Consider the following 26,488-nt stretch of genomic DNA (forward strand, 5'->3'; position numbering starts at 1 on the left):
TTGGGAATAGGGATTACTTTTAATTCACTCACTTGTGACCAATCTCATGTGCAATTGTGAATGCTGAACCCAAGCCAATATCTTCATTGATGCTGCAGCTCCGTTCAGGCTCGCACATTCCAGCCACCGAGGCCAAGCCTGAATAAATACAAGGAGACACAAAAGGTCAAGCCAAGGTGTTTCAGTCTTAAATACTCTTGTTATAAAGGCTTAGGTTCTATATATAATATCTCTATAGAATATATAGAAAACCTATGTACACAGAAGGAATAATTGGCACAAGGTTAAGTTTATAGTCATTTACGTATTCACTGGAGGGAATTGCACTTTACAGGCCCAGACATTAATTTTTTTTGAGCCACAGCCAGCGCTGGAAAACGTCTAGACTAGGGGTTAGATTTATAAATTTACTTCTGGTAACTTGGGACCACCTGAAACTTGAGCCTGAAGAGGGAACTAAAACCAACATTTCTATTTTTTCTTCTATTCTTACCTAGCGAGAAGTAAAATGTACTTTTTTGTCGAGCAATTTTTTTTGGACTAGTGATTTGTTTATCTTGCAGCAAATTGTTGAAATAAGCAACTGTTATCTTAACACATTTGAATTTGTCACGTGAAGCAGTTTTATAAATAGAAGGACAAATAATTCTGAAATAGCTCAGAGTTGCAATGAGGAATTTATCTTCCAATGTTTTAAGTAATAAATTATCCACAAGCAAATATTTAAATATTGAATGAAAAATACAGTTTCTGGTCATAAGGTGCTTTCTATATCTTAAATGTTGTATATAGCCTGTGCGCCTTTAAGCTTTGCAGGAGCCAATTGAATTTAAGGTTATAAGCGAACTGTAGAGTTAGAAAGCATCAGTCAGCAGTTTTGTTTTGATTAATGCAGTATAATTTCCACCAATGGTAAATGTGATAGATTGTGCATTGAAAATAACTTCTAATCAGGAGATAAATATTACACAGCATATGTGCTGGAGCAAATTGCAATACAGTCAAGAGCCCAGAGTGCATAATGTAGTCCTGGTGTGGAATGTAAAATTGATCCTCATAAAAATGTAACAATAAAAGGTTTGAGCACAACATTTGAACTCAACATAACTGTGTTTGTGTAGGCAAAATAGAAGTAGACACAGTGCGGCAAAATTCAATGTATCAAGAATTGCTAATGTTGATCAGGGAGCAGTCTCCTGAAGATCACATGCGACAAGCTGGGAAGATACAACAGTAGTTACCATGACAATAACACCTAATTGGAAAAAAACAGTGATACATGAATATATTTGCGAGTGTATTACTGGAAACAAAGTAAATTGTCATATATATATATACATAATGTATTAGTTACATTTGCATAATGCTCCAAGTTGAGATTGACTTTTTTGAAGAAACTTACTGCAAGGAAAGAGAAAGGGAACAATGCTTCAGCTAACTTAAACTTCAAAGAATTCCGAAGGATGGCTAAAATCTAAAATCTAAATTAAATTGATTTATTTATTCAGGTTAAGGAAAACCAACTGGCATCAAAATAAAGAGTTCATGGATCAATAAGAACTATTGGGAAATAATATTAGCTGCAACAGTAAAAACTTACCCAGGGTTCCACAGGGCTTGTTTTTATAGGTGCAAATGTCATATCTACGAGGGGAGAAATTGGGAAGAATTCAGTAGCATATTAAATATTGTTTTGTTTTATATAGCTAGTCCATTAACATAGCATGGTTAACACTTGTAAACGATGACTGGTGAAATTACATGTTGCCAGCTAGTATTGGCATTTTCAGCACTATAGTGAAAATGATGTGAACAGCATGCTTACAGGGTCTGGCTTCAAGCCAATGGGACATCAGCCAGTTTTAAAAAAAAGGTTAAACTTGATCTTTGTAGTCATGAGCCTTAATGAAAAGAAAATGGTTTGAGGTGAAAAGAAGCAGCATGTCTGGAGGTATATAGTCACAGCAAATGGCTGGATCTGGGAACTTTAAAAAACAAAAGAAAGAAAATTCTAACCATGTACAGATGATGGACTTCCAAGATGGTGTTAAGAATACTTATTTTTTAATAAAAGGTTTATGAATGGCGAAACAAAGGTACATCACATTTATTTTAAAAAGTAGAATACTTCCCTAAACAGGTCTTCTTCATTCTTTGACTGGAAAACATCTTCCCCAAGCCAATAGGATAAGTCCAGGTTAACAGTACTGTGAACTGCAGAAGTGACACCCCTTTAACACTGAGTAGCAGTAACATAATGACATTAGGATGTTGTGTCCATTACTCTCCTTTGTGTATCACATAAAAGTTGTGCCTTTCCTGAGCAGTCAAGTTGAGCAATCAGCACTCCTGAGAGTGGCAAATCAACGTGGACAATCACATATCATTAAGCAATATCTCAAGGTACACATGAAAAGATAACGTTTAGTGCATGAGTGTGTACAGACTTATTTGAAGGCTGAAGCAGTCACTACTTAATGCGATACAAACAGACTTGCAATCCCGTAGCTCTTACAAGCATTTTAGTGAAATCACAGGCACCATTGCACCAATTGGAGGAAGAGGGTTAAATGAATGCCAGGGGTAGGGAGGGAGGAAAATTATGTTCAACAGAAAAGGCAGACTATTTGATAGCTTTTTTGCAACAGTAAGCAATAGCTCTGAATTGTGCGTTGCCTCCCTACTGCCATGAGGGAAATTTGGAAAGATGAAATAGGCTCCAAAAAGGAAGGGTAAATCACTCAGGCACCATGATTCATGTGATATTCAGCAATGTAAAAAAGCCGAGGTCCTCGTAAAGGAATTTGAGGAGTTAAGCATTCAATTAAAAAGGGAAACAACCTCAAAATCGCTCCCAGAGCCATATAAATTCAGGAAAGGCATATTATCAGAGAGCCACATCAGCATATCGTTTTAAAGATTAACAGCACACTCTGGATCTCCAGGAGACTTGGTCAAGTTTTGGGAAAGGAGAAGTCGAGCAAATAAACGAAACAATTATCCATGTTCTTGTACAGAGGGGGAAAACAAGCACTAAAACAGATTTAAATCGCAAGTTTGTGGGAAGTACAGTTTAAGGATGTGACCTGGATATCATGATGGGAGGGACAAGTAAGACAGAAATTGTTTACCTGGAAATGTGGTAAAAAGAGGAGAGGAGACCAGAAAGTAACAAAACAGAAAGAGGGAAAGTCAAAGGGGAAAGGTGATAAAACAGTCAAAGGTAAACTAGTAAAAGTCATTTGACCTGAAACAAACTCTGTTTCTCTCACTACGGAATTTTCCAGACATACTGAGTATTGACGGCATTTCATGTTTTTTTTAACTTAGAGTATCCACTGCATTTAACTTGTGAAAAAGGTGATTGCTTCAAATTTCTATATACAAGTATCAATAGCCTAAGTCACAAAAATTGAGATCTGGGACTGATTTTCCCCTCAAAGTTGGGAATCAAGAGGCAGGTTCAATTCCACTTTTGTTTTCAGCAGGGTTTTCTGGGCATTGAGGCTTGATGAGCCTAGAGAAAGGTCTGTCATCCAGTTAATTGGTGGGGAGGATAGGAATAGAGGTGGGAATTCGAGGAAGTGGGCTGCATTCTGGGCCCTAAATCAGCAGCCATTGCTGTGGCTGCCATTTGCACATCCATGTTTTAGGAGAAAAGCTGCCAAGTTCAAAGTTCCCACGTTTCGGAGTGCAGAAGGAGACCTGGAAACTGGACAGTGTAGGCTGGTAATGTGTTTTAAAAATCAGTGCGGTATAATGAGGTCTCTTCCTGCCATATTCAGCCTCTTCAGTGCCACTTATGGTAACAGCCAAACCTGGCCCCGCCTCCAGTGAGCTGATCTGAATCCCAACACCCTGAACCCTACTGAGCATCCAGCAAGGAACCCCCATCCCAGGAGGCCGTTAGATGGTTCATTGAAACTGGTATATCATTCTGATGCCTGTAAAGTGTTGACGTGTGTTAAGTTTAAAGTTTATTTATTAGTGTCACACGCAGGCTTACATTAGCACTATATTGTTATAATCAAAAAGGGTTGGAAGTGTATTATTATTATGCATGTGCACATGTATATAAAGAATGCCACATCATTCACTATGTGAGAGGTTGATTAGCTCAGTTGGCTGGATAGCTGGCTCGTGAAGCAGAGTGACGCCAATAGAATGGGTTCAATTCCCATACTGGATGAGGTTACCTATATTACCTTTTCAACCTTTCCCCTCACCTGAGGTGTGGTGACTCTCAGTCACCACCAGTCAGTTCTCCCTCTCAAACAGGGGGAGAGCAGCTGATGGTCTCCTGGGACTTAGGCAACTCTCATTTCACAGTCAGTGCACCAAATCAACAGTATGTCATTCTGCAACATATAGTAAAATCTGAGAAATACACTCTGGGTCTGAATTTACCATTCCGGGCACGAAAGTGTGATAAAAGTGGGGTATGAGGCCATTAGCGCAATCCGTGCCTGTGTCCACGCAGATTGCCACTTTGCCGAGGCCTGGGAATGGCCGCAATCCAATTTACACCCGAATCAGGCACAACGACGATTTATCAACATTTCCCCCTTTACCACCACGTTCGCTGATCTGGAATCGCGCCGAAATGGACATGCTGAATAAAAGTCTGTTTCAGGTGCTCCAACTGCTGAAGAGGTGAGTTCAGAGCTTCCAACGGCTCAGGTTGGTGGGAGGGGGGAGGTGGGTCAGATCATTCTCTGGTGGGGAGGGGGAGAGAGGAGGGAGGCCCGATCATTGTCTAGTTGAAGGAGGAAGAAGGGCAGATTTTTGTCTGGTTGGGGGGGGGGGGGGGGGGGGGGGGGCGGAGGCGGGGGGTGATCTACTGTCTGTTGGAGGAGGAGAAGGCCGATCGTTGTCTGATTGAGCGGGTCGGGGGGGGCATGGGGGCGCGAGGGAGATGGGCCAGATCATTCTTTGGTGAGGGGGTGGGGAGGGAGGAGGAGGTGGGTTAGACGTATCTCTGGGGGGAGGGGTGAAGGGGGCTGAGGCCAGATCATTCTCTGGGGGCATGGGGGGGGGCGGTTGAGGCCAGATTGCTCTCTTGGGGGGGCGCGGGGGAGGCCCGATCGCTCACTGGTGGTGGTGGGGAGGGGAGGCCAGATGGATTTCTGGTGGAGGGGCAGGGGGGGATGGGGGTCGCTATTGGTCTGGGTAGCAGGGGAGATGGGTGGATGAGGGGGATAGTGATGTCTGTGGGGGTCCATCACTCTCGTGTTTCACTCCCGGGCTACTTTCTCCGCTTTCTGCGGCCCAGGACCACGTTCTGATCAGAGCTCCGATCGCTTCAGGTGTACTAAGCCCTGCCCACAGTGCGATTCAGACCCATGATTTTTTTTTCCAGTCTGAGTGTGTATGGGGGTGCCTGAGAGCAGATTTCAAGTCAGATCTGAATTGCTCCTAGATTCAGCACTTAGAATGAAAATGGTAAAACCAGGCCCTCTATATTAGCTCTAGCCACATAAACAAAATAAATGCTGAATTAGATGGAGAAAGATCAGTCCAAATTAGTGCTGGTGAAGGAAACAAATGGATGGATCGTGCAAAGGAAACCTAAAGTGGTTGCCACCCCTGCAGCAATGAACACACAGATCCAATTCAGGATGAACTGGGAGGCTATCATATCGGCACAAGGTGTTTAACAAAAGTACAGACTGACATTCAGTAGTTTTCAAAAAGGCACGAGTGAAGAGGAAAGGGTCATCATTCTCAGGCAAAAGAGAAAGATTTTGAACTGCTTAATAGCTGGGAGGTCAGTGAGAATGAAAATAAAAACCCAAGCAAATCCTTTGACAATTTCAACACAAATCAATTAAAGGCGAACTATCAATATGAACTTGAAAGCCTGAAGCAGGAACCAGGCGAGCCTGGTGACAACTTCTTAAGGTTGAAAAATGTAGCCAGCAAGTCTAAATTCAAGGAAACGGATAAGAATCTGGTAGGTCAGCTCATTTGGTGCACTGCATGTCCTGATGTACAAAGTTCTGTTAGTAAGAACACAGACAGCTGACACTGCCAGAGCAAGGCAGTGAGAAGTAGATAAATGAACCTTCAGTTAAGTCAAGGCTGGTGCTGTGAAGCAGCAACAATAGAATACACCGCAGACACAGAGAAAGATGTGCAGAGGCTGTGGATGGCCATGAGTTCACAGACTGAAGAAAATGTCCCACGTACGGATTGAACTGCAGAGTTTGTGGAAATTGCAGTCACTGAGGAAAGATGTGCAAAACAAAGAAAGGATGTTACCAGAGCAGAGCAACAGGGAGAATAAGGGAAAACAAAACAAATAATCTATATCCTGGAATATGACAGTGAGTTTGAAGCTATAATAGAAAAAGGATTCATAAGCTAAATGAAATGTCTAAATGTGACAGTTCCTAGAGAGAAGAAATTCAAATCAGGAAGAAGGTGAGAAAAACACCCAGAATCATAAAGGTGAAGCTTGGTACTGGAGCATCATCCCACTTAGGCTTTACCAGAAGATCTTGCCTGAAAATTTGAAAGAAAATAGTTTGCCAGTGAAAGAAGCTCTGAATCTAAGCAACATCATGCTGACAGAATGTAATGGAACTGAGAATCAACAGCTGGTAACGACCCAATTCAGAGGAACGCAAGAGAAAAAGACATTAATTCCGTGTCTCACATCACAGAAACAGATGGTCCTGCTTTTCTGGCATGGAGCAGTTGCAAAGAGCTGCAGCTGATCTCAGTGAACGATGAGATGAAAGAGGAATCGCTGAGCGCGGGTGTTAGTACTTTCAGTGAAAAACAATCTCCGACCAGAAATATTTAAAAATTCATTTTTTGGGGTGTGGGTGTCACTGGCCAGCATTAATTGCCCGTCCCCAGTTGCCCTTGAGAAGGTAGTGGTGAGCCACCATCTTGAACTGCTGTAGTCACTGGGCGGGATTTTCTGGCCCCGCTTGCCCCAAGCCCGGAAATTCCTGCCTGAGGTCAACGGACCTTTGCATGGTCCGCCTCCACCTGCTACGATTCCTGTGGTGGGCAGGACGGGAAAATTCCGCCCTCTATGTCTTACAGAATATTTTGATGAAATGGTCGGATGCTTTGAAGTTTTGAGTATCACATCTCTTGATGCAGTGATTCATCCCCTTATATACAGTACAGTACCAACTGAATTAAGAAGGAAGCTTGAAAGAAAGCTCTTAGAGATGGAAGAAAAATAAGTGATTGCCAGAGTTACATAGCCGACAGACAGGGTAAATTCCATTATGGTGAGAGGAACCAAACGGATAGCTACAAATTTTCCTGGATCCCAAAGATTTTAATCAAGCAATAAAGAAGAATCATTTCCGATTCCAACACTGGAGGAGGTCATGCCAGCATTGACAGGGGCAGAGGTTTTCAGCAACCTTAATGTCAGAAATAGCTGCTGGAGCGTAAACGCAAGAAGAAAACACACCCTTTGGACAGTACAAATTCCTGCAACTAACATTTGGCATTAAAATGAAACAGGACCTGTCCCAGCAGAAAGTAGATTGGACATACAAGGGATGCACAGGAGCAGTCAGCATAACTAACGATAGTCAGATTTATGGTGAAGGTGGAACAGACTATGACTAATGACTACATGAAGCCAGGAGAGAACTAGGAAAGCCGAGATCAAGCTAGACGCTGACAAATGTATGGGGCAGCATGGTGACACAGTGCTTAGTACTGCTGTTTCACAGTGCCAGTAACCTGGGTTCGATTTCCAGCTTGGTTCACTGTCTGTGTGGAATCTGCGCATTCTCCCCTTGTCTGTGTGAGTTTTGTCCGGATGCTTCGGTTTCCTCCCACAGTCCGAAAGCCGTGCTGTTTAGGTGCACTGGCCATGCTAAATTCTCCATCAGTGTACCCGAACAGGTGCCTGAGTGTGGTGATGAGGGGATTTTCACAGTAACTTAATTTCAGTGTTAATATATTTATTTATTAGTCACATGTAAGGCTTATATTAACCCTGCAATGAAGCTATGGTGAAATTTCCCTAGTCGCCACACTGTGGCGTCTGTTCAGGTCAATGCACCTAACCAGCACGTCTTTCAGACTGTGGGAGGAAACCAGAGCACCTGCAGGAAACCCATGCAGACACGGGGAGAATGTGCAAACTCCACACAGACAGTGATGCAAGCCGGGAATCGAACAAGGGTCCCTGGTGCTGTGATGCAGCAGTGCTAACCACTGTGCCACCGTGCCGCTCTCCCTGTGAGCTTACTTGTGAGTCTATTTGTGACACTAATAAATAAACCTAAACTTAAATATTGTGATGGCTGGAGAATGCCTGTTTGTTGGAATGGCAGAGCCAAGCAAGTCCTGAAAACGCTAGCTCTGAGATGGAAGCTCCCAAAGATAAGAAAAAGCTGAAAGGTTCCCTTGGCTTGATCCAGCAAGTGATTTTATTCATATCTCACATGTTAGAACACACTGCAAACCTACAAGAACTGGTGAAAGAGAATACAGTGGCCAGAGGCGCATAAGAGGATTTTCAGCAAATTCAAAGAAGTGGTCAAGAAGGAGACAAATCTGTCATACTACAACACAGAGAAATATGTCAGTCTGCAAGTAGGCACTTGCACAGAAGGACTGAGACTAGCCCTGGTAGAAGATGGAAAGGCAATAGAATTCATATCCAAAGCTGAACATCAGCTGAGGCTGCAGAAAGTGAGTCATGCATGGATGTGAGAAATGCCATTCAAATCTCCATGAAAGTTCATAATGGAGAATGATCATCACTTACTGGAGCTAATCTACAAGGCAAATCTCTGTCAAACACCAGGAGAGACTGCAGAGGCTCCTCGAGGCTCAGAATTACAATTTCGTACTGAAATACAATCCACAAAGAGAAAAGGTGCTTGCAGATGCCCTAACTCAATGTCTAACTAGTGAATGTAACACCATTGAAACTGAGTCAAATTAGAGATGAGACCAGCAAAGACAAAGGGCGGGGTTTTCCAACGGGCTTGCCCCAAGGCTGGAAATTCCCACCTGAAGTCAATGGACCTTTGAATGGTCCGGCCCCAACTGCTAGGAATTCCGTGGCAGGCGGGGTGGGAAAATTCCACCCAAAGAGTCACAAATGGTCTTACAGCGAGTAATCCAGGAAGATATATCAAACACAGCTATCAATATAGCAGTATTGGACTACCATAATGATATCTCACCAGAAGATGATGTTTTGCTGGTCAGATCCAGAATACTCACACCCATTGTGGAAGGCAAGGGAGGAAATTGAGGGTCCCCTTGCAGAGATATTTGAATCATCAATAGTCATAGGTGAGGTGTCTGAAGATTGAAAGGTGGCAAATGTTGTGCCTTTGTTTAAAAAGGGCTGCAGGGAAAAGCCTGGGAACTACAGACCAGTGAGCATCACATCTGTAGTGGGTAAGTTGTTGGAAGGTATTTTGGGAGACACAGATCTACAGGCATTTAGAGATGCAAGGACTGATACAGTCAGTATGGCTTTGTGAGTGGAAAATCATGTCTCAGAAATTTGATTTGAGTTTTTTGAAGGGGTAACCAAGAAGGTAGATGAGGGCAGTGCAGTTGATGTTGCCTACGTGGACTTTAGCACGGACTTTGATAAGGTACCACATGATAGGTTGTTGCATAAGGTAAATCTCACGGGATCCAGGGTGAGGTATCTAAATCGATACAAAACTGGCTTCTGTGTTGTACAAGGCTGTTTTTCGAACTGGAGCCCTGTGACTAGCGGTATGCACAATAAGAAGTCTCACAACACTAGGTTAAAGTCCAACAAGTTTATTTGGTAGCAAATGCCACTAGCTGCTCTTTCGTCAGGTGGGTTGGAAGTCTGTTCACAAACAAGGCATATAAAGACACAAACTCAATTTACAGAATAATGATTGGAATGCAAGTCTTTACAGCTAATCAATTCTTAAAGGTACAGACAATGTGAGTGGAGAGAGCATTAAACACAGGTTAAAGAGATGGTTATTGTCCAGGACAGTTGGTGAGATTTTGCACGTCCAGGCAAGTCATGGGGGGATTACAGATAGTGTGACATGAACCTAAGATCCTGTTGAGGCCATCCTCATGTGTGCGGAACTTGGCTATCAGTCTCTGCTCAGCGACTCTGCGCTGTCGTGTGTCGTGAAGGCTGCCTTGGAAGATGCTTACTTGGAGAACTAGTCGTGTGCCTCAGGGATCAGTGCTGGGTCCACTGTTATTTGTCATTTATATTAATGATTTGGATGAGAATATAGGAGGCATGATTAGTGAGTCTGCAGATGACACTAAGATTGGTGGCATAGTGGACAGTAAAGAAAGTTATCTCCAATTGCAACAGGATCTTGATCAATTGGGCCAGTGGGCTGATCTCATTGATCTCATTGAGACGTATAAGATGATGAATGGGATGGATAGGATAGAGGTGGAGAGACTCTTCCCGCTCAAAAAAGACAGTAGGACTAGGGGGCACAGCCTCAAGATAAAGGGGAGGCGGTTTAGAACGGAGTTGAGGAGGAACTTCTTCACTCAAAGGGTGGTGAATCTCTGGAATTCTCTGCCCGTTGAAGTGGTGGAGGCTGCCTCGCTAAATATCTTTAAGAAGCGGGTTGATGGGTTCTTGATAAGAGAGGGGATTAAGGGTTATGGGGAGAGGGCGGGAAAGTGGAACTGAGCCACAACAGATCAGCCATGATCTTATTGAATGGCGGGGCAGGCTCGAAGGGCTAGATGGCCTACTCCTGCTCCTATTTCTTATGTTCTTATGTTCTTATGAATGGCAGATGGAGTTTAATTTAAATAAATGTTAGGCGATGCATTTTGGTAGATTGAACCGGGGCAGGACTTACACAGTTAATGGTAGGGCGTTGTGGGGAGTTACAGAACAAGGAGATCTAGGGGTACATATTCATAGCTCCTTGAAAGTGGAGTCACAGGTGGACAGAGTGGTGAAGAAGGCATTCAGCATGCTTGGTTTCATTGGTCAAAACACTGAACACAGGAGTTGGGACGTCTTGTTTAAAGTTGTACAAGGCATTGGTACGGCCACACTTGGAGTACTACGTACAGTTCTGGTCATCCTGTTACAGAAACAGTACAGGAGAGATTTACTAGCATGCTACCAGGACTTGATGGTTTGAGTTATAAGGAGAGGCAGGATAACTGGGTCTTTTTTCTCTGCAGCGTAGAAGGCTGATGGGTGATCTCATAGAGGTCCATAAAATAATGAAGGGCACAGGTCAGTTTGATAGTCAATATCTTCTCCCAAAGGTAGGGGAGTCTAAAACTAGAGGGCATAGGTTTAAGGTGAGAGAGGAAAGATACAAAAGTGTCCAGAGGGGCAATTTTTTCACACAGAGGGCGGTGAGTGTCTGGAACAAGCTGCCAGAGGTAGAGGCAGGTACATTTTTGTCTTTTAAAAAGCATTTAGACTGTTACATGGGTAAGATGGGTATAGAGGGATATGGGCCAAATGTGGGCAATTGGGACTAGCTTAGGAGTTAAAAAAAAGAGTGGCATGGACAAGTTGGGCCGAAGGGCCTGTTTCAATGCTGTAAACCTCTATGATTCTATGACTCTAAAATGATGCAGAAAAGGTTTCTCCAGGAGTTACTTGAAGGTCAAGTGGCATTAGATAAGTGTATGCTCAGTTGTGTATTGGGTAGGTACCTACAAAGACATCAAATGAATGGTGTCTGCAGTGTATACCAGAAGTACAGAAATACATAGCAGAAAGAGGAGATGTTAGCTACTGAAGTACCACGCAGACCAGCGCATACAGTGAAGCTAAGTTATTCACACATAATCAAGAATGACATTTTATTATTCATATTATTCAAAGTTCCCTTTTATCAGAAAAGTCAAAGATTTGTGGATACAACAATCATCCCAACAATAGGCATTCGGTTAACTGAGTAAGAAATTCCTGAAAGAATCATAGAATCATCATAGAATCCCTACAATACAGTCTATACCGACTCTCTATACAGCATCATATCCAGACCCTCTCCCCATCCTGTTCCCGTATTTCTACACATTTGCTATCACCAATCCACCTAACCTGCACATCTTTGGAGTGTGGGAGGAAACCGGAGCACCCAGAGGAAACCCATGTATTCATGGGGAGAACGTGCAAATTCCACATAGACAATCACCTGAGCCGGAACTGAACCTGGGTCTCTGCCAATGTGAGACAGCAATGCTAATCTTTCTGCTACCATGCCATGAAGGTGACAATGGAACACAGTTTAAGGAATTTGAACAGTACTGGTTCAACATCACCTTTTCATTGCCACATTACTCAAAGGGATTTGGAAAGACATATCCAAAGGCTCAAACCTTGCCTCAGTTACATCTCTCAAAGCTGACATAAATTTGCCTACAGAGCTACCCAATGGCAGAAAGTACAAGTCGACTTTGCCAAGCAAAATACATCCTCCAAAAGACCAGAAGGAGGTAAGACAACAACTCACAATGCACAGGTAGAAGGAGGTCAACACTTCAACAAGCCTGTCAAATCCTTGCCTGATTTGAGGGAACAAACTGCAGTTGTACGAGATCCAGCCTGAGAACTTGGAAGTAGCAGAAGTTGTTGGTGAACAGACACTCCAAAGTCTCACATCATCAAGACTGAAACTAAGTAGGTGAGGATGTGAGGTAATGCATTTTGGAAGGTCTAATACAGATAGGAAATATACAATAAGAACATAAGAACGTAAGAAATAGGAGCAGGAGTAGGCCATCCAGCCCTTCGAGCCTGCCCCGCCACTCAATAAGATCATGGCTGATCTGTCGCTGCTCAGTTCCACTTTCCCGCCCTCTCCCCATAACCCTTAATCCCCTCTCTTATCAAAAACCCATCAACCCGCGTCTTAAAAATATTTAGCGAGGCAGCCTCCACCACTTCAACGGGCAGAGAATTCCAGAGATTCACCACCCTTTGAGTGAAGAAGTTCCTCCTCAACTCCGTTCTAAACCGCCCCCCTTTTATCTTGAGGCTGTGCCCCCTAGTCCTACTGTCTTTTTTGAGCGGGAAGAGTCTCTCCACCTCTATCCTATCCATCCCATTCATCATCTTATACGTCTCAATGAGATCTCCCCTCATTCTTCTAAACTCTAACGAGTACAAGCCTAGTTTATTCAGCCTCTCCTCATAGCTCAACCCCCTCAACTCCAGTATCAGCCTAGTAAACCTCCTCTGCACTCCCTCCAAGGCCAAAATATCTTTGCGCAGGTGCGGCGCCCAAAACTGCACACAGTACTCCAGCTGCGGCCTCACCAATGCCCTATACAGCTGCAGCAAGGCCTCCCTACTTTTATATTCAATCCCCCTCGCTATGAAGGCCAGCATCCCATTCGCCTTCCTGACCACCTGCTGCACCTGCAAGCTGGGTTTTTGCGACTCATGCACAAGGACCCCGAGGTCCCTCTGCACCGCCGCCTGCTGCAGTTTTTCGCCCCGTAAGTAATAGTCCTTCCTACCATTCTTCCTACCAAAGTGGACCACCTCACACTTGCCAACATTAAATTCCATTTGCCATTTCCTGGCCCATTCGCCCAGCCTATCTAGATCCTTCTGCAGACTCTCCACACCCTCCGCACAATTTGCCGTTCCCCCAATCTTGGTGTCATCAGCAAATTTCGACACTCTACACTCGGTTCCCTCCTCCAGATCATCTATATAAATGGTAAAAAGCTGAGGCCCCAGCATCGACCCCTGGGGCACTCCACTAGTCACCATCCGCCAATCCGAATAGCACCCGTTGACCCCCACTCTCTGCCTCCTATTTGACAACCAATCCTCTATCCACGCTAACACCCTACCCCCAACTCCATGTCCCTCGACCTTCTGCAATAACCTCTTGTGAGGTACTTTGTCAAACGCCTTCTGAAAATCTAGAAAGACCACATCCACCGGCTCTCCTCTATCCACCGCCCTAGACAAATCCTCATAGAACTCCAGTAAATTTGTCAGACACGACTTCCCTTTAATGAAACCGTGCTGCGTCTGCTCTATCAAGCAATTCCCTTCAAGATGCCTCGCAATTTCCTCCTTAATGACAGATTCTAACATTTTACCTACCACAGACGTTAAACTAACCGGCCTATAATTCCCTGCCTTTTGCCTGGCACCCTTAAACAACGGCGTAACATTAGCCGTTTTCCAATCATCCGGCACTTCCCCGGAATCCAGCGACATCTGGAAAATAACCACCAAGGCATCCACTATCACCTCCGCCATTTCTTTCAGAACCCTCGGATGCATTCACATCCGGTCCTGGGGACTTGTCCACAATCAGTCCCTCCAGTCTGTCGAGCACCGCCTCTCTAGTAACAGTAATGTCATTAAGACCCTCCAGTCCTACCACCTTTCCATCGCTAACACCCGGCAAATTATTCACGTCCTCCTCCGTGAAGACAGAAACAAAAAAGTTATTCAATACCTTAGCCATATCCCCATCCCCTACCACTAGGTCCCCTTTCTCATCCTCTAAAGGACCAACGTTCACCCTAGCCAGCCTCTTCCTTTTTATATATTTATAAAAACTCTTGCTATCCTTTTTTATATTAAGCGCAGAACCCTTAAGAGTATTGACAGGCAGAGGGATCTGTGTATACAGATACACAGGTCACTGAAAGTGGCAACTGAAGGTAGTCAAGGTGGCATACGGCATGCTTGTCTTCATTGGCCAGGGCACTGAGATTAAAAATTGGCAAGTCATATTGCAGCTTTATGGAACATTAGGCCACACATGGAAGATAGTGTTCATTTCTGGAGGCTTTACAGAAAAGATTTACCAGGATGTTGCCTGGTATGGAGGGTGTCAGCTATGAGGAGAGGTTGGAGAAATTTGGTTTATTCTCACTAGAACGATGGACGTTGAGGAGCAAGATTATGAGGGGCATGGACAGAGTGGATAGTCAGAAGCTTTTTCCCAGGGTGGAAGAGTCAATTACCAGGGGGCATAGGTTTAAGGTGCGAGGAACAAGGTTTAAAGGAGATGTACGAAGTAAGTTTTTTACACAGAGGGTGCCTGGAATTCACTGCCAGGGGAGGTAGTGGAAGCAGATACGATAGTAAGTTTTAAGGGGTATCTGGACAAATTCATGAATAGGGTGGACATAGAGGAATATGGTCTCTGGAAGAGTAGGGGGTTTTACTTAAGTCAGCCAGCATGGTCGGTGTAGGCTTGGAGGGCAGAAGGGCCTATTCCTGTGCTGTAATTTTCTTTGTTCTTTGAGAAGAAACAGTCCATATTTGGCTAACACAATGGCTGATAAAGCAGAAAAGATCATCAGCAACACCAGGAGCATCTCTGATCAATGAGACATCAACAGCGGTGAACAAACGGTGCAACATCAACCAAATCATTACCAAGTGACACAATAGCAGAAACATCAAGCAGAACTCCAGCAACACCAGGCAACATGAAAATCAGGTCAATCTTGGAAAAGCAGATTCTCTAGAATGTTGATTATATCAACTTTGCCCCTGCAAGAGATTTGAGATGACCCTATTGTTTGCATGAGTTGGTGCATTCCTAGATTACCTATATGGATTATCCATTCTGATACAATTCCTTTCTGTCTCTCAGATCTTTAAACGTGTGCAAAATGTCCATATGAGCAACATACACAGTATAGCTGTTCTTGAAACCAAGCTGCTAGGCACACACATCCAGTTTCTAGAATAAAAACTGCCATGAACCCACAGGACTCTTATTAATATCCTTCAATCTAAATCGCAAAACCTTTCAATAACATAATCAAGAAGCACAGAATACTTTAATCTCACGTTGTTCCCTTTCTCAGAGAACAGAAACTGATAGAATGGGTTTGGAATCCCTTGTTTCATCAGTTCAGTGGTTCATAAGATGACATTTAGAGATGAACTTTATGCTGGGGGTGGGGGGGAATTGCAGATTACAGGGCCTTGACCAAAACATTTGTTGGCACTGTGCCAACTAGAAACCTGGCTGCCCAGCAGACACTCCACCCTGAACTGAACTCAGCAAAAGAATTAGCAACTGCAAACTCAGCGCTGTCAACCCTGCAAAGTCCTCCTTACTAAGGTCTGGGGGCTTGTGCTAAAATTGTGAGAGCTGCCCACAGACTTGACCCAGTCATGTTCACAGAATCACAGATAGAACATAGAACACTACAGCACAAGCAGGCCCTTCGGCCCACAAGTTGCGCCGATCACGTCAATACCTACCAATCCATAGACCTATCTATAACTCCCAATCCCATTAGATCCCATATACTCATCCAGAAGTCTTTTAAAAGACCCCAGCGAGTTCGCCTCCACCACCACTGACGGCAGCCGATTCCACTCACTCACCACCCTCTGAGTGAAAAACTTACCCCTAACATCACTTCTGTACTTGCCTCCCTGCACCTTAAATCTGTGTCCTCTTGTAGCGACCATTTCAACCCGGGGAAATAGCCTCTGAGAATCCACCCTATCTATTCCTCTCAACATTTTATAAACCTCTATCAGGTCGCCTCTCAACCTTCGTCTGTCCAGGGAGAAGAGTCCCAGCTCCCTCAACCTATCTTCATAAGGCATGCCTCCCAATCCAGGCGACATCCTTGTAAATCTCCTCTGCACCCTTTCAATAGCTTCTACGTCCTTCCTATAGTGAGGCGACCAGAACTGCGCACAGTACTCCAAATGAGGCCTGACAAGGGTCCTATAAAGTTGCAGCATTACCTCCCGATTCCGAAACTCAATCCCTCGATTAATGAAGGCCAGTACACCATACGCATTCCTGACCACATCCTCCACCTGCGAGGCCGATTTAAGAGTCCTGTGGACCCGGACCCCAAGATCCTTCTGCTCTTCAACACTGCTAAGACTCCTACCCTTGATAGTGTACTCGTTCATCCCATTGGTCCTGCCAAAATGGACCACTACACATTTATCCGCGTTGAAGTCCATCTGCCACTTCTCCGCCCGGTCCTGCATCCTATTTATGTCCTGCTGCAACTTCTGACATCCTTCCAGACCATCCACAACACCACTGACCTTCGTGTCTTCGGCGAACTGACTAACCAATCCCTCCACTTCCTCATCTAGGTCATTTATGAAAATGACAAACAGCAAGGATCCCTGAGGCACTCCACTGGTGACTGACCTCCATGCAGAAAAAGACCCATCCACAACCACTCTCTGCCTTCTGCAGGCAAGCCAGTTCTGGATCCACAAGGCAACAGCCCCTTGGATCCCATGCCCTCTCACCTTCTCAAGAAGTCTTGCATGGGGGACCTTATCAAATGCCTTGCTGAAGTCCATGTACACCACGTCCACCGCTCTGCCTTCGTCAATGTGTTCAGTCACATTTTCGAAGCACTCAACTAGGCTCGTAAGGCACGACCTGCCCTTGACAAAACCATGCTATTTCTGATCATGCCAAACCTCTCCAAATGCTCATAAATCTTGTCCCTCAGAAGCCTCTCCATCAGCTTACCAACCACTGAGGTCAGACTCACTGGTCGGTAATTTCCCGGGCTATCTCTGTTCCCTTTCTTGAAAATAGGAACCACATCCGCAATCCTCCAATCCTCCGGAACCTCTCCCGTCTCCATTGACGATGCAAAGATCATCGCCAGGGGCTCTGCAATCACTTCCCTCACCTCCCACAGTAACCTGGGGTACATCCCACCTGGTCCCGGCGACTTATCTATCTTGATAGAATTCAAAAGTTCTAACACATCCTCTTCCTTAATATCCACATACTCAATCTTTTTCATTTGCTGCAAACCTGTAGTACAACCTCCCAGATCACTTTCCACCGTGAATACTGAGGCAAAGTACTCATTAAGCACCTCTTCCATTTCTTCTGGTTCCACACAGACCTTTCTCCCTTCACCTTTTATAGGTCCTATCCCTTCTCTTCTCATCCTTTTACTTTTCACATATTTGTAGAAGGCCGTGGGATTCTCCTTAATCTTACCCGCCAAGGCCTTCTCATGACCCCTTCTGGCTCGCCTAATTTCCCTTTTAAGCTCCTTTCTACAATCCTTATACTCCTCAAGATCCTTAACATCTCCTAGCTCCCTGAACCTTTTGTGCACCTTCCTTTTCCTCCTGACTAGGTTCACCACAGCCTTCGTGCACCATGGTTCCCGCAACCTACCAAAACCCCCTTGTCTCATCGGAACGTTGTCATGCAGAGCTTCAGACAAACATTCCTTGGATATCTGCCACCTTCCTTCGGTACTTTTCCCTAAGAATGCCTCCTTCCAGTTAATTTGTCCAATTAACTTCCTGACGTCTTCATATTTCCCCTTACTCCAGACAAACACCTTCCTAGCCTGCCTGATCCTATCTTGTTCCAATGCAATTGTGAAGGAGATAGAATTATGATCACCATTCCCAAGATGCTCTCCCACCGAGAGATCTGTCACCTGTCCTGGTTCATTCGCCAGTACCAGGTCAAGTACAGCCTCTCCTCTCGTAGGCTTATCCACATACTGTGTCAGGAAACCTTCCTGAACACACCTAACAAACTCCTCCCCATCCAAACCCCTTACCCTTGGGATATTCCAATCGATGTTTGGGAAATTGAAGTCCCCCATCACGACAACTACGTCTCTCTAGTACATTATTACTACATCTCTCTAGAATCTGTTTCCCTATCTGCACCTCAACTTCCCTGTCACTATTGGGCGGCCTATAGAATACACCCAGCAAAGTTTTCGACCCTTTGCTGTTCCTAACTTCCACCCACAGAGACTCCGTAGACAGTCCCTCCACGGCATCCTCCTTCTCTGCAGCCGTGCCACTGTCCCTGATCAACAGTGCCACTCCACCACCTCTTTTGCCTCCCTCCCTGTCCTTCCTGAAGCATCTGAATCCTGGCACCTGAAGTACTCAGTCCTGTCCCTGAGACATCCAAGTCTCCGTAATGGCCACCACATCACAATCCCAAGCAGCAATCCACGCCCTAAGCTCATCCACCTTATTTACTACACTCCTGGCGTTAAAATAGGTACACTTCAGCCCTGTCTAACCTCCCTCTCATACTGCCTGCAGTCCTTCCCTACCTGGGAGCTAACCTCCTCGGTCCCAGTCTCTCCATCACAATTTCCGCCCCCCATCCTTTCTAGTTTAAAGTCCCCCACCATGATGCCCCAGACACCACCATCACCATCCCTGGATATGTCATAAGGACATAAGAACATAAGAAATAGGAGCAGGAGTAGGCCATCTAGCCCTTCGAGTCTGCCCCGCCATTTAATAAGATCATGGCCGATCTGAAGTGGATCAGTTCCACTTTCCCGCCCTCTCCCCATAACTCTTAATTCCCTCGCCTATCAAAAACCTATCTACCCGTGACTTAAATATATTTAGTGAGGTAGCCTCCACCACTTCAACGGGCACAGAATTCCAGAGATTCACCACCCTTTGAGTGAAGAAGTTCCTCCTCAACTCCGTTCTAAACTGTCCCCCCCTTATCTTGAGGCTGTGCCCTCTAGTCCTGCTGTCCTTTCTGAGCGGGAAGAATCTCTCTACCTCTACCCTATCCATCCCTTTCATTATCTTATACGTCTCTATAAGATCCCCCCTCATCCTTCTACACTCCAACAAGTACAGACCCAGTCGATTTAGTCTCTCTTCATAGTTCAACCCCCTCATCTCCGGTATCAGCCTAGTGAACCTCCTCTGCATTCCCTCCAAGGCCAATATATCCTTCCGCAAGTGCGGCGACCAAAACTGCACACAGTACTCCAGCTGCAGCCTCACCAGTGCCCTGTACAGTTGCAGCAAGACCTCCCTGCTTTTATATTCTATCCCCCTCGCTATAAAGGCCAGCATCCCATTTGCCTTTTTGATCACCTGCTGCACCTGCAGACTGGGTTTTTGTGACTCATGCACAAGGACCCCCAGGTCCCTCTGCACCGTAACATGCTGCAGCTTTTCACCCTTTAAATAGTAATCACTCCTACTATTATTCCTGCCAAAGTGGATAACCTCACACTTGCTAACAGTGTACTCCATCTGCCAGGTCCTTGCCCACTCACTCAGCCTATCCAGATCCCTCTGCAGACTTTCCACACCCTCCGCACAATTTGCTTTTCCACTCATCTTCGTGTCATCAGCAAATTTCGTCACTCTACACTCAGCCCCCTCCTCCAGATCATCTATATAAATGGTAAATAGCTGAGGCCCCAGCACCGATCCCTGCAGCACTCCACTAGTCACCAACCGCCAACCGGAATAGCACCCATTGATACCAACTCTCTGCTTCCTATTAGACAACCAATCCTCTATCCACGCTAACACCTTACCCCCAACTCCATGCACCCTAACCTTCTGGAGCAACCTTTTGTGAGGCTCATGGGCAAGCCCTGGCTCATGGGCAAGACAGGCTCAGCAGAGATGGTAGCACAGTGGTATACACTCTTGGGAATCCTCTACATCCACTCCAGATCTCATAAAGTCTTGTGGCATCAGATCAAACATGGGCAAGGAAACTTTCTGCTGATTACCATGTATCGCGCCCCCCCCCCACCCAAACCCCTCCCCAACTGCTCGAATCAGCTGATGAATCCTCCACATGGAACACCACTTTAAGTACTGAGGGTGGTATGGGTGCAGAATGTATTCTGGGTGGGTACTTCAATGCCCATCACGAAGAGTGGCTTGGTAACATCACTATCGACTGAATTGATCAAGTCCTTAAGGACTTGGGTGTATATGTGCATAGACCATTAAAGGTGGCAGGACAGGTGGAGAAAGCAATTAATAAAACATATTGTAATTTGGGCTTTATTAATAGTCATGATGTGGAGATGCCGGCGTTGGACTGGGGTAAACACAATAAGAAGTCTCACAACACCAGGTTAAAGTCCAACAGGTTTACTTGATAGCAAAAGTCACTAGCTTTCAGAGCGCTGCTCCTTCATCAAGTAAGTGGCAGTTCTGCTCACAAACAGGGCATATAAAGACACAAACTCAATTTACAAAATAATGGTTGGAATGCGAGTCTTTACAGGTAATCAAGTCTTAAGACATAAGAACATAAGAAATAGGAGCAGGAGTAGGCCATCTAGCCCCTCGAGCCTGCCCCGCCATTCAATAAGATCATGGCTGATCTGTCGTGTCTCAGTTCCACATTCCCGCCCTCTCCCCATAACCCTTAATCCCCTTGCCTATCAAAAACCTATCAACCTGCGTCTTAAATATATTTAGCGAGGCAGCCTCCACAAACACTGCCAGGACAGGCACAGCACGGGGTTAGATACAGAGTAAAGCTCCCTCTACACTGTCCCCATCAAACACTCCCAGGACAGGGACAGCACGGGGTTAGATACAGAGTAAAGCTCCCTCTACACTGTCCCCATCAACACTCACAGGACAGGTACAGCACGGGGTTAGATACAGAGTAAAGCTCCCTCTACACTGTCCCCATCAAACACTCCCAGGACAGGTACAGCACGGGGTTAGATACAGAGTAAAGATCCCTCTACACTGTCCCCATCAAACACTCCCAGGACAGGTACAGCACAGGGTTAGATACAGAGTAAAGCTCCCTCTACACTATCCCCCCTTCAAACACTCCCAGGACAGGTACAGCACGGGGTTAGATACAGAGTAAAGATCCCTCTACACTGTCCCCATCAAACACTCCCAGGACAGGTACAGCACAGGGTTAGATACAGAGTAAAGCTCCCTCTACACTGTCCCCCATCAAACACTCCCAGGACAGGTACAGCATGTGGTTAGATACAGAGTAAAGATCCCTCTACACTGTCCCCCCATCAAACACTCCCAGGACAGGTACAGCACGCAGTTAGATAGAGTAAATCTGACTCCGAAGACTGTAATATATTGGGAGTTTTCCACACCCCAGATGAGCTGCCTTGTCCTGAGTAGATGGTAAATTCTGTGCCTGTTGGATTGGAAGATTGGAGCAGTTTCTACAGAGCTGCAATCTAACAAGCGGTAGCAGAATGGTTAACTGAAGCTGCCCCAGCTGGTATGGATAGGCTATTGCCAGGATTCAGGGGAGTCATTCTGCAGCAAAACTTACCTGTCACACAGAACAGCAAAGAAATCTTCCCCTCTGCAATGGACTAGCCGTATGACAGCACATCGGGTCTTTCTGTGGCTTTTGCTACCAAAAAATCTGTTGGACTTTAACCTGGCGTTGTGAGACTTCTTACTTTATTAATAGGGCATACAGTACAACTACAAGGTCATGCTGAACTTATATACATGACACCAGTTAAGATCTTAGCTGGCATATTGTGTACAGTTCTGGGCACCATATTATAGGAGGGATATGAATGTGTTGGGAAGGACGTAGAAGAGGTTTATAAGAATGGTTCCAGGGATGGGAAGCTTCAATCATGAGGACAGATTGGAGATGCACTGCAGAACTCACCAAGGCTCCTTAATCACACCTTCCAAACCCATCACTGTTACCATCAAGAAGGACATGGGCAGCAGACACACAGGAAAACCACCATCTGCAAGTTCCCTTTCAAGCCACAAACCATACTGGCCTAGAAATATATCACTGTTCCTTCACTGTTGCTGACTCAAACTCCTGGAACTCCCTCCCTAACAGCACTCTGGATATACATACATCACGTGGACTGCAGTGGTTCAAGACGGCCTCTGTGTTGAATAAATTCAGTTAATTATTTGGTGTAACCTTTAAAGCTTTTGACAAGATCCCGTATGGTAAACAGGTCAGAAAATTAACAACTCATGCGATCCAAGGGGAAGTGGGAATTTGGATCTAAAACTTGCTCAGAGTCAGGAAACAAAGGATAATGGTCAGCAGCTATTGTTGTGACAGGAAGGCAATTTCCAGCAGGGTTGCATGGGGCTCAGTACTGAATCTCTTGCAGTTTGTGATATTTATCAATGATTTTGACTTAAATGCAGGGGGGTAAAATTAAGAAGTTTGCAGATGATGCAAAAATTGGCTGTGCGGTTGAAACTGAAAGGAAAAGATATAAACTGCAGGGAGGTATCAATGGAGTAGTCAGATGGACAAAAAATGGCAAACAGAATTTGGTCCAGACAAGTTTGGAATGATACACTTGGGGAGGACAGACAACGCAATGGAATACACAATAAATGTGAGGATCCTGAGACAAACAGAGCAACAGGAGGACCTTGGTGCACATATCCACAGATTCCTGATGGTAGCAGGACAGGTGCTCAAGAAGACATATGGGGTACTTTCTTCATTGGCCAAGCTACAGAATATAAGAGCAGGGAGGTCATTGTTACAATTATATAAAGCACTAATTAGGTTGCAGTTGGGGCACTGCATACAATTCAGGACACCACATTCCAGGAAGGATGTGAATCCACTAGAAAGGGTAAAAAGGAAATTTACAAAAATGTTGCCAGGAATTGAGAATGTTAGCTATAAGCAAAGATTGGATAGGCAGCAGTTTTTTTTTGGAACAGAGGAGGCTGAGGGGAGATTTAATTGAAGGGCCAAATAAAATGGATAAGAAATGCCTACATCCCTAACTGAGATCAATAATAAGGGGCACAGATTCAAAGTAATTGGTAGTAGGACTGGGAAAAGAGTTGAAGATTTAGTTCATCCAGAGAGTGGTAGGGGTCTGGAACTCACCACCTGAAAGAGTCGTAAGGGCAGAAACGCTCACTGCTTTTGTTTAAATAAATCACTTGACTTGCTGTAACTGACAGGGCTCAGGAACAAGAGCTGGAATCATGCTAGAAACAACAATCCCACCCAGGCCCTATCCCCGTAACTCCACAATTTACTCGGCTAAGCCTCCCCCGCCCCCTCCGAGATTAAAGGGAAATTTATTGCCAAACAATCTAACCTGCACATCTTTGGACTGTGGGAGGAAACCAGAGCACCCGGAGGAAACCCACACAGACATGGGGAGAATATGTAAACTCCATGCAGACAGTCACCCAAGGTCAGAATTGTACCCAGATCTCTGGCACTGTGAGGCAGCAGCGCTAACCATTGTGTCACCATGCTGTGTTAATGATTACGTTAATGATCTTGATCTGTCTCAGCTAACACAGACATAGTGGGCTGAATGACCTCTTTCTGTGATGTAAATCTGTGTATGTTTCCGTGGTTTAGATTTTTCATGATATCACTATGAAAATGCATGTCCTAGACAGATGGACAGTAAAGGTGAAGAAATGTTCTCCCTTATCACTGATATCAGAGATTTATTTTTATGCGCTTGTGGTCTTTATTTATTTGCCAATCTACAATGGAAAAACAACACTGTCTTCAAATTCTGCTGCCACTCAGGAAATGGAGACAATATAAATGGGGCCAACAGGAATGTTTCAGACTACAATTATTGAATCATACAATCATAATTTCCCTAGAGTGCACAAGGAGGCCATTTGGCCCATCAAGTCTTCACCAACAACAATCCCACCCAGGCCCTAACCCCGTAAACCACGCATTAACTCACTAGTCCCCCTAACACTAAGGGGCAATTTAGCTTGGCCAATCGACTTAACCTATACATCTTTGGACTGTGGGAGGAAACTGGAGCAACGGAGGAAACCCAAGCAGACCTGGGGAGAATATGCAAGCTCCACACAGGGCAGTCACCCTAGGTTGGAATTGAACCCTGATCCCTGACACTGTGAGGCAGCAGTGCAATCACTGTGGCATCATGTCGCCTGCAGGGAGATGCTCTACCTTGTATCCCCACAGCAGGCATCCATAATGAGCCAGTATTGGTGGAGACATCCAACTGTTTTATGCTGCTTGCCTGACCCCAACAACTCTCACAAGCTCTGGCTTTTGGCTGATGGGATGAAAATCCTGCTCTGTCCATAGTTACTGGCAAAAGTTCGCAAGTAATCCACCCTAATTTATGTATTTTCCCATCGCCAATGAACAACGTTGATCTTTCTCTACAGCCTAGCTATGATTGTAACACTACATTCTGCAATCTTTCCTTTCCTTCTCTATGTATGGTACATTTTGTCTGTGTAGCACACAAGAAACAATATTTTTCACTCTTTTCTAATACATGTGACAATAATAAATCAAATAAAATCAAAGGACCATGTTAAGTGAACTGTCTTTTGCACATAAGCTATCCTCCACCAACCACACCCCTTCCAAATCCCTGCTCCTCACAGGCCACTCAAAACCTTCCTTTAAGTATTTGCAAGTTTCTCTGCAACATACTGCCACCAATACAATGACCAAATGGTGCTCTTAGGAGTGGATACAGAGGTGCAGGTTGTGTTCCATAAACAGTCCATATTCTTCCATTTTTTTCCCGTTCAACTTGTCACAACTGCACAAAATCACCAGGAGGACCCAGACGAGTGTGAACCCAGCAATGTTCAAAATCTTTATTCTCAGAGGAAAACAGCCCTTGCTCTGTACTCAAGGGAATCTGTGGAAGGCTTTGGGGGTTACAGGTTTGGAGGTCTGCAGACATTATTCACCCAGTATGTTATTTTCTGTTATAACGTTTTGAAACCATTGCCTTTCTCCTCCCCTGGATCAACACAAGGGAAATGCAAGTGGCCTCGAACTAAAGCACACAGGGTGCAACAGCAAATCAGCAATCCATTTGATTCCTTTTGCTGGTAACTTCAATGGAAAAGGAAATTAGGAAAGGTGTATAATAGATTGCTGATTCCTAATCAAATGTTTTATGCTACACGGAAGATCAATTCCAACCCCATGATATTCTATTCATTAGTGTTTTGATTAACAATAATTTAAACCAATTCTTTCTCATTCCTACAATTTTTAAAACATTGTTCATGGGATGTAGGTGTTGCTGGCTGGACCAACATTTATTACCCATCCCTGAGGGCATTTAAGAGTCAACCATACTGCTGTGGATCTGGAATCACATGTAGGCCAGACCACATAAGGACGATAGGTTTCCTTCCCTGAAGGACATTAGTGAGCCAAATGGGTTTTTACAGCAATTGACAATGGTTTCATGGCCATCATTAGACTTTTAATTCTAGAGTTTTACTGAATTCAAATTCCACCATCTGTCTTGGTGAGATTCGAACCTGGGTCCCCCTAGTATTACACCGGGTCTCTGGATTACTAGTCCAGCAAGAATATCACTACACCACTGCCTCAAAATGTTTAATTTAAACAAACTTAATAATTTACTTGCAACTATCATGGAGTCTTCTTTGGTTAATATATTTAGTTTTGTTTTGACAAGCCCACAATTGGATTAAGTGCTGTGAAAGAGACAGTCACTCTGCCAAATTATTTGGTGTGGTACAGTACATTATTTCCACTTTTCCCCCACATAGAATTAAGAAGTGCTCTGCAAATGATGAGGTAATTTAAATGAATCCAGCTGTTGCATTAGTGGTTTGTTTAGGGACATAAGAGGTAACAACCCAATTTTTTAAAAAAATTATGGTTGCTGTGAAGGTTGATCAACCAGCATTGTGGTGATCCCATGTGATATGGGAACAGCTAAAGGAGAAAGGTGGGGGAGTCCAGAACTAGGGGTCATAGTTTGAAAATTAGGAGTA

The 26,488-nt window shown here is 44.7% G+C and overlaps 1 protein-coding gene across 3 annotated transcripts in view; it reads right to left on the reverse strand.

Moving 5' to 3' along the window:
* Positions 1-26,488, reverse strand: part of adamts6 (ADAM metallopeptidase with thrombospondin type 1 motif, 6) — a 286,378-nt gene that overhangs the window by 158,665 nt on the left and 101,225 nt on the right. For all 3 annotated transcript variants that reach the window (XM_080186565.1, XM_080186557.1, XM_080186560.1), the window contains exons 8-9: positions 1,601-1,644; positions 33-138 (exon numbers count right to left, since the gene is read on the reverse strand). In XM_080186565.1, coding sequence (XP_080042691.1) covers positions 33-138; positions 1,601-1,644 — 150 coding nt within the window. The remainder of the gene's footprint in view (positions 1-32; positions 139-1,600; positions 1,645-26,488) is intronic.

This window comes from Carcharhinus amblyrhynchos, chromosome 1 (genome assembly GCF_965287045.1).
Source record: "Carcharhinus amblyrhynchos chromosome 1, sCarAmb.v2.hapA, whole genome shotgun sequence".
In the NCBI taxonomy this organism is placed as follows: domain Eukaryota; kingdom Metazoa; phylum Chordata; class Chondrichthyes; order Carcharhiniformes; family Carcharhinidae; genus Carcharhinus; species Carcharhinus amblyrhynchos.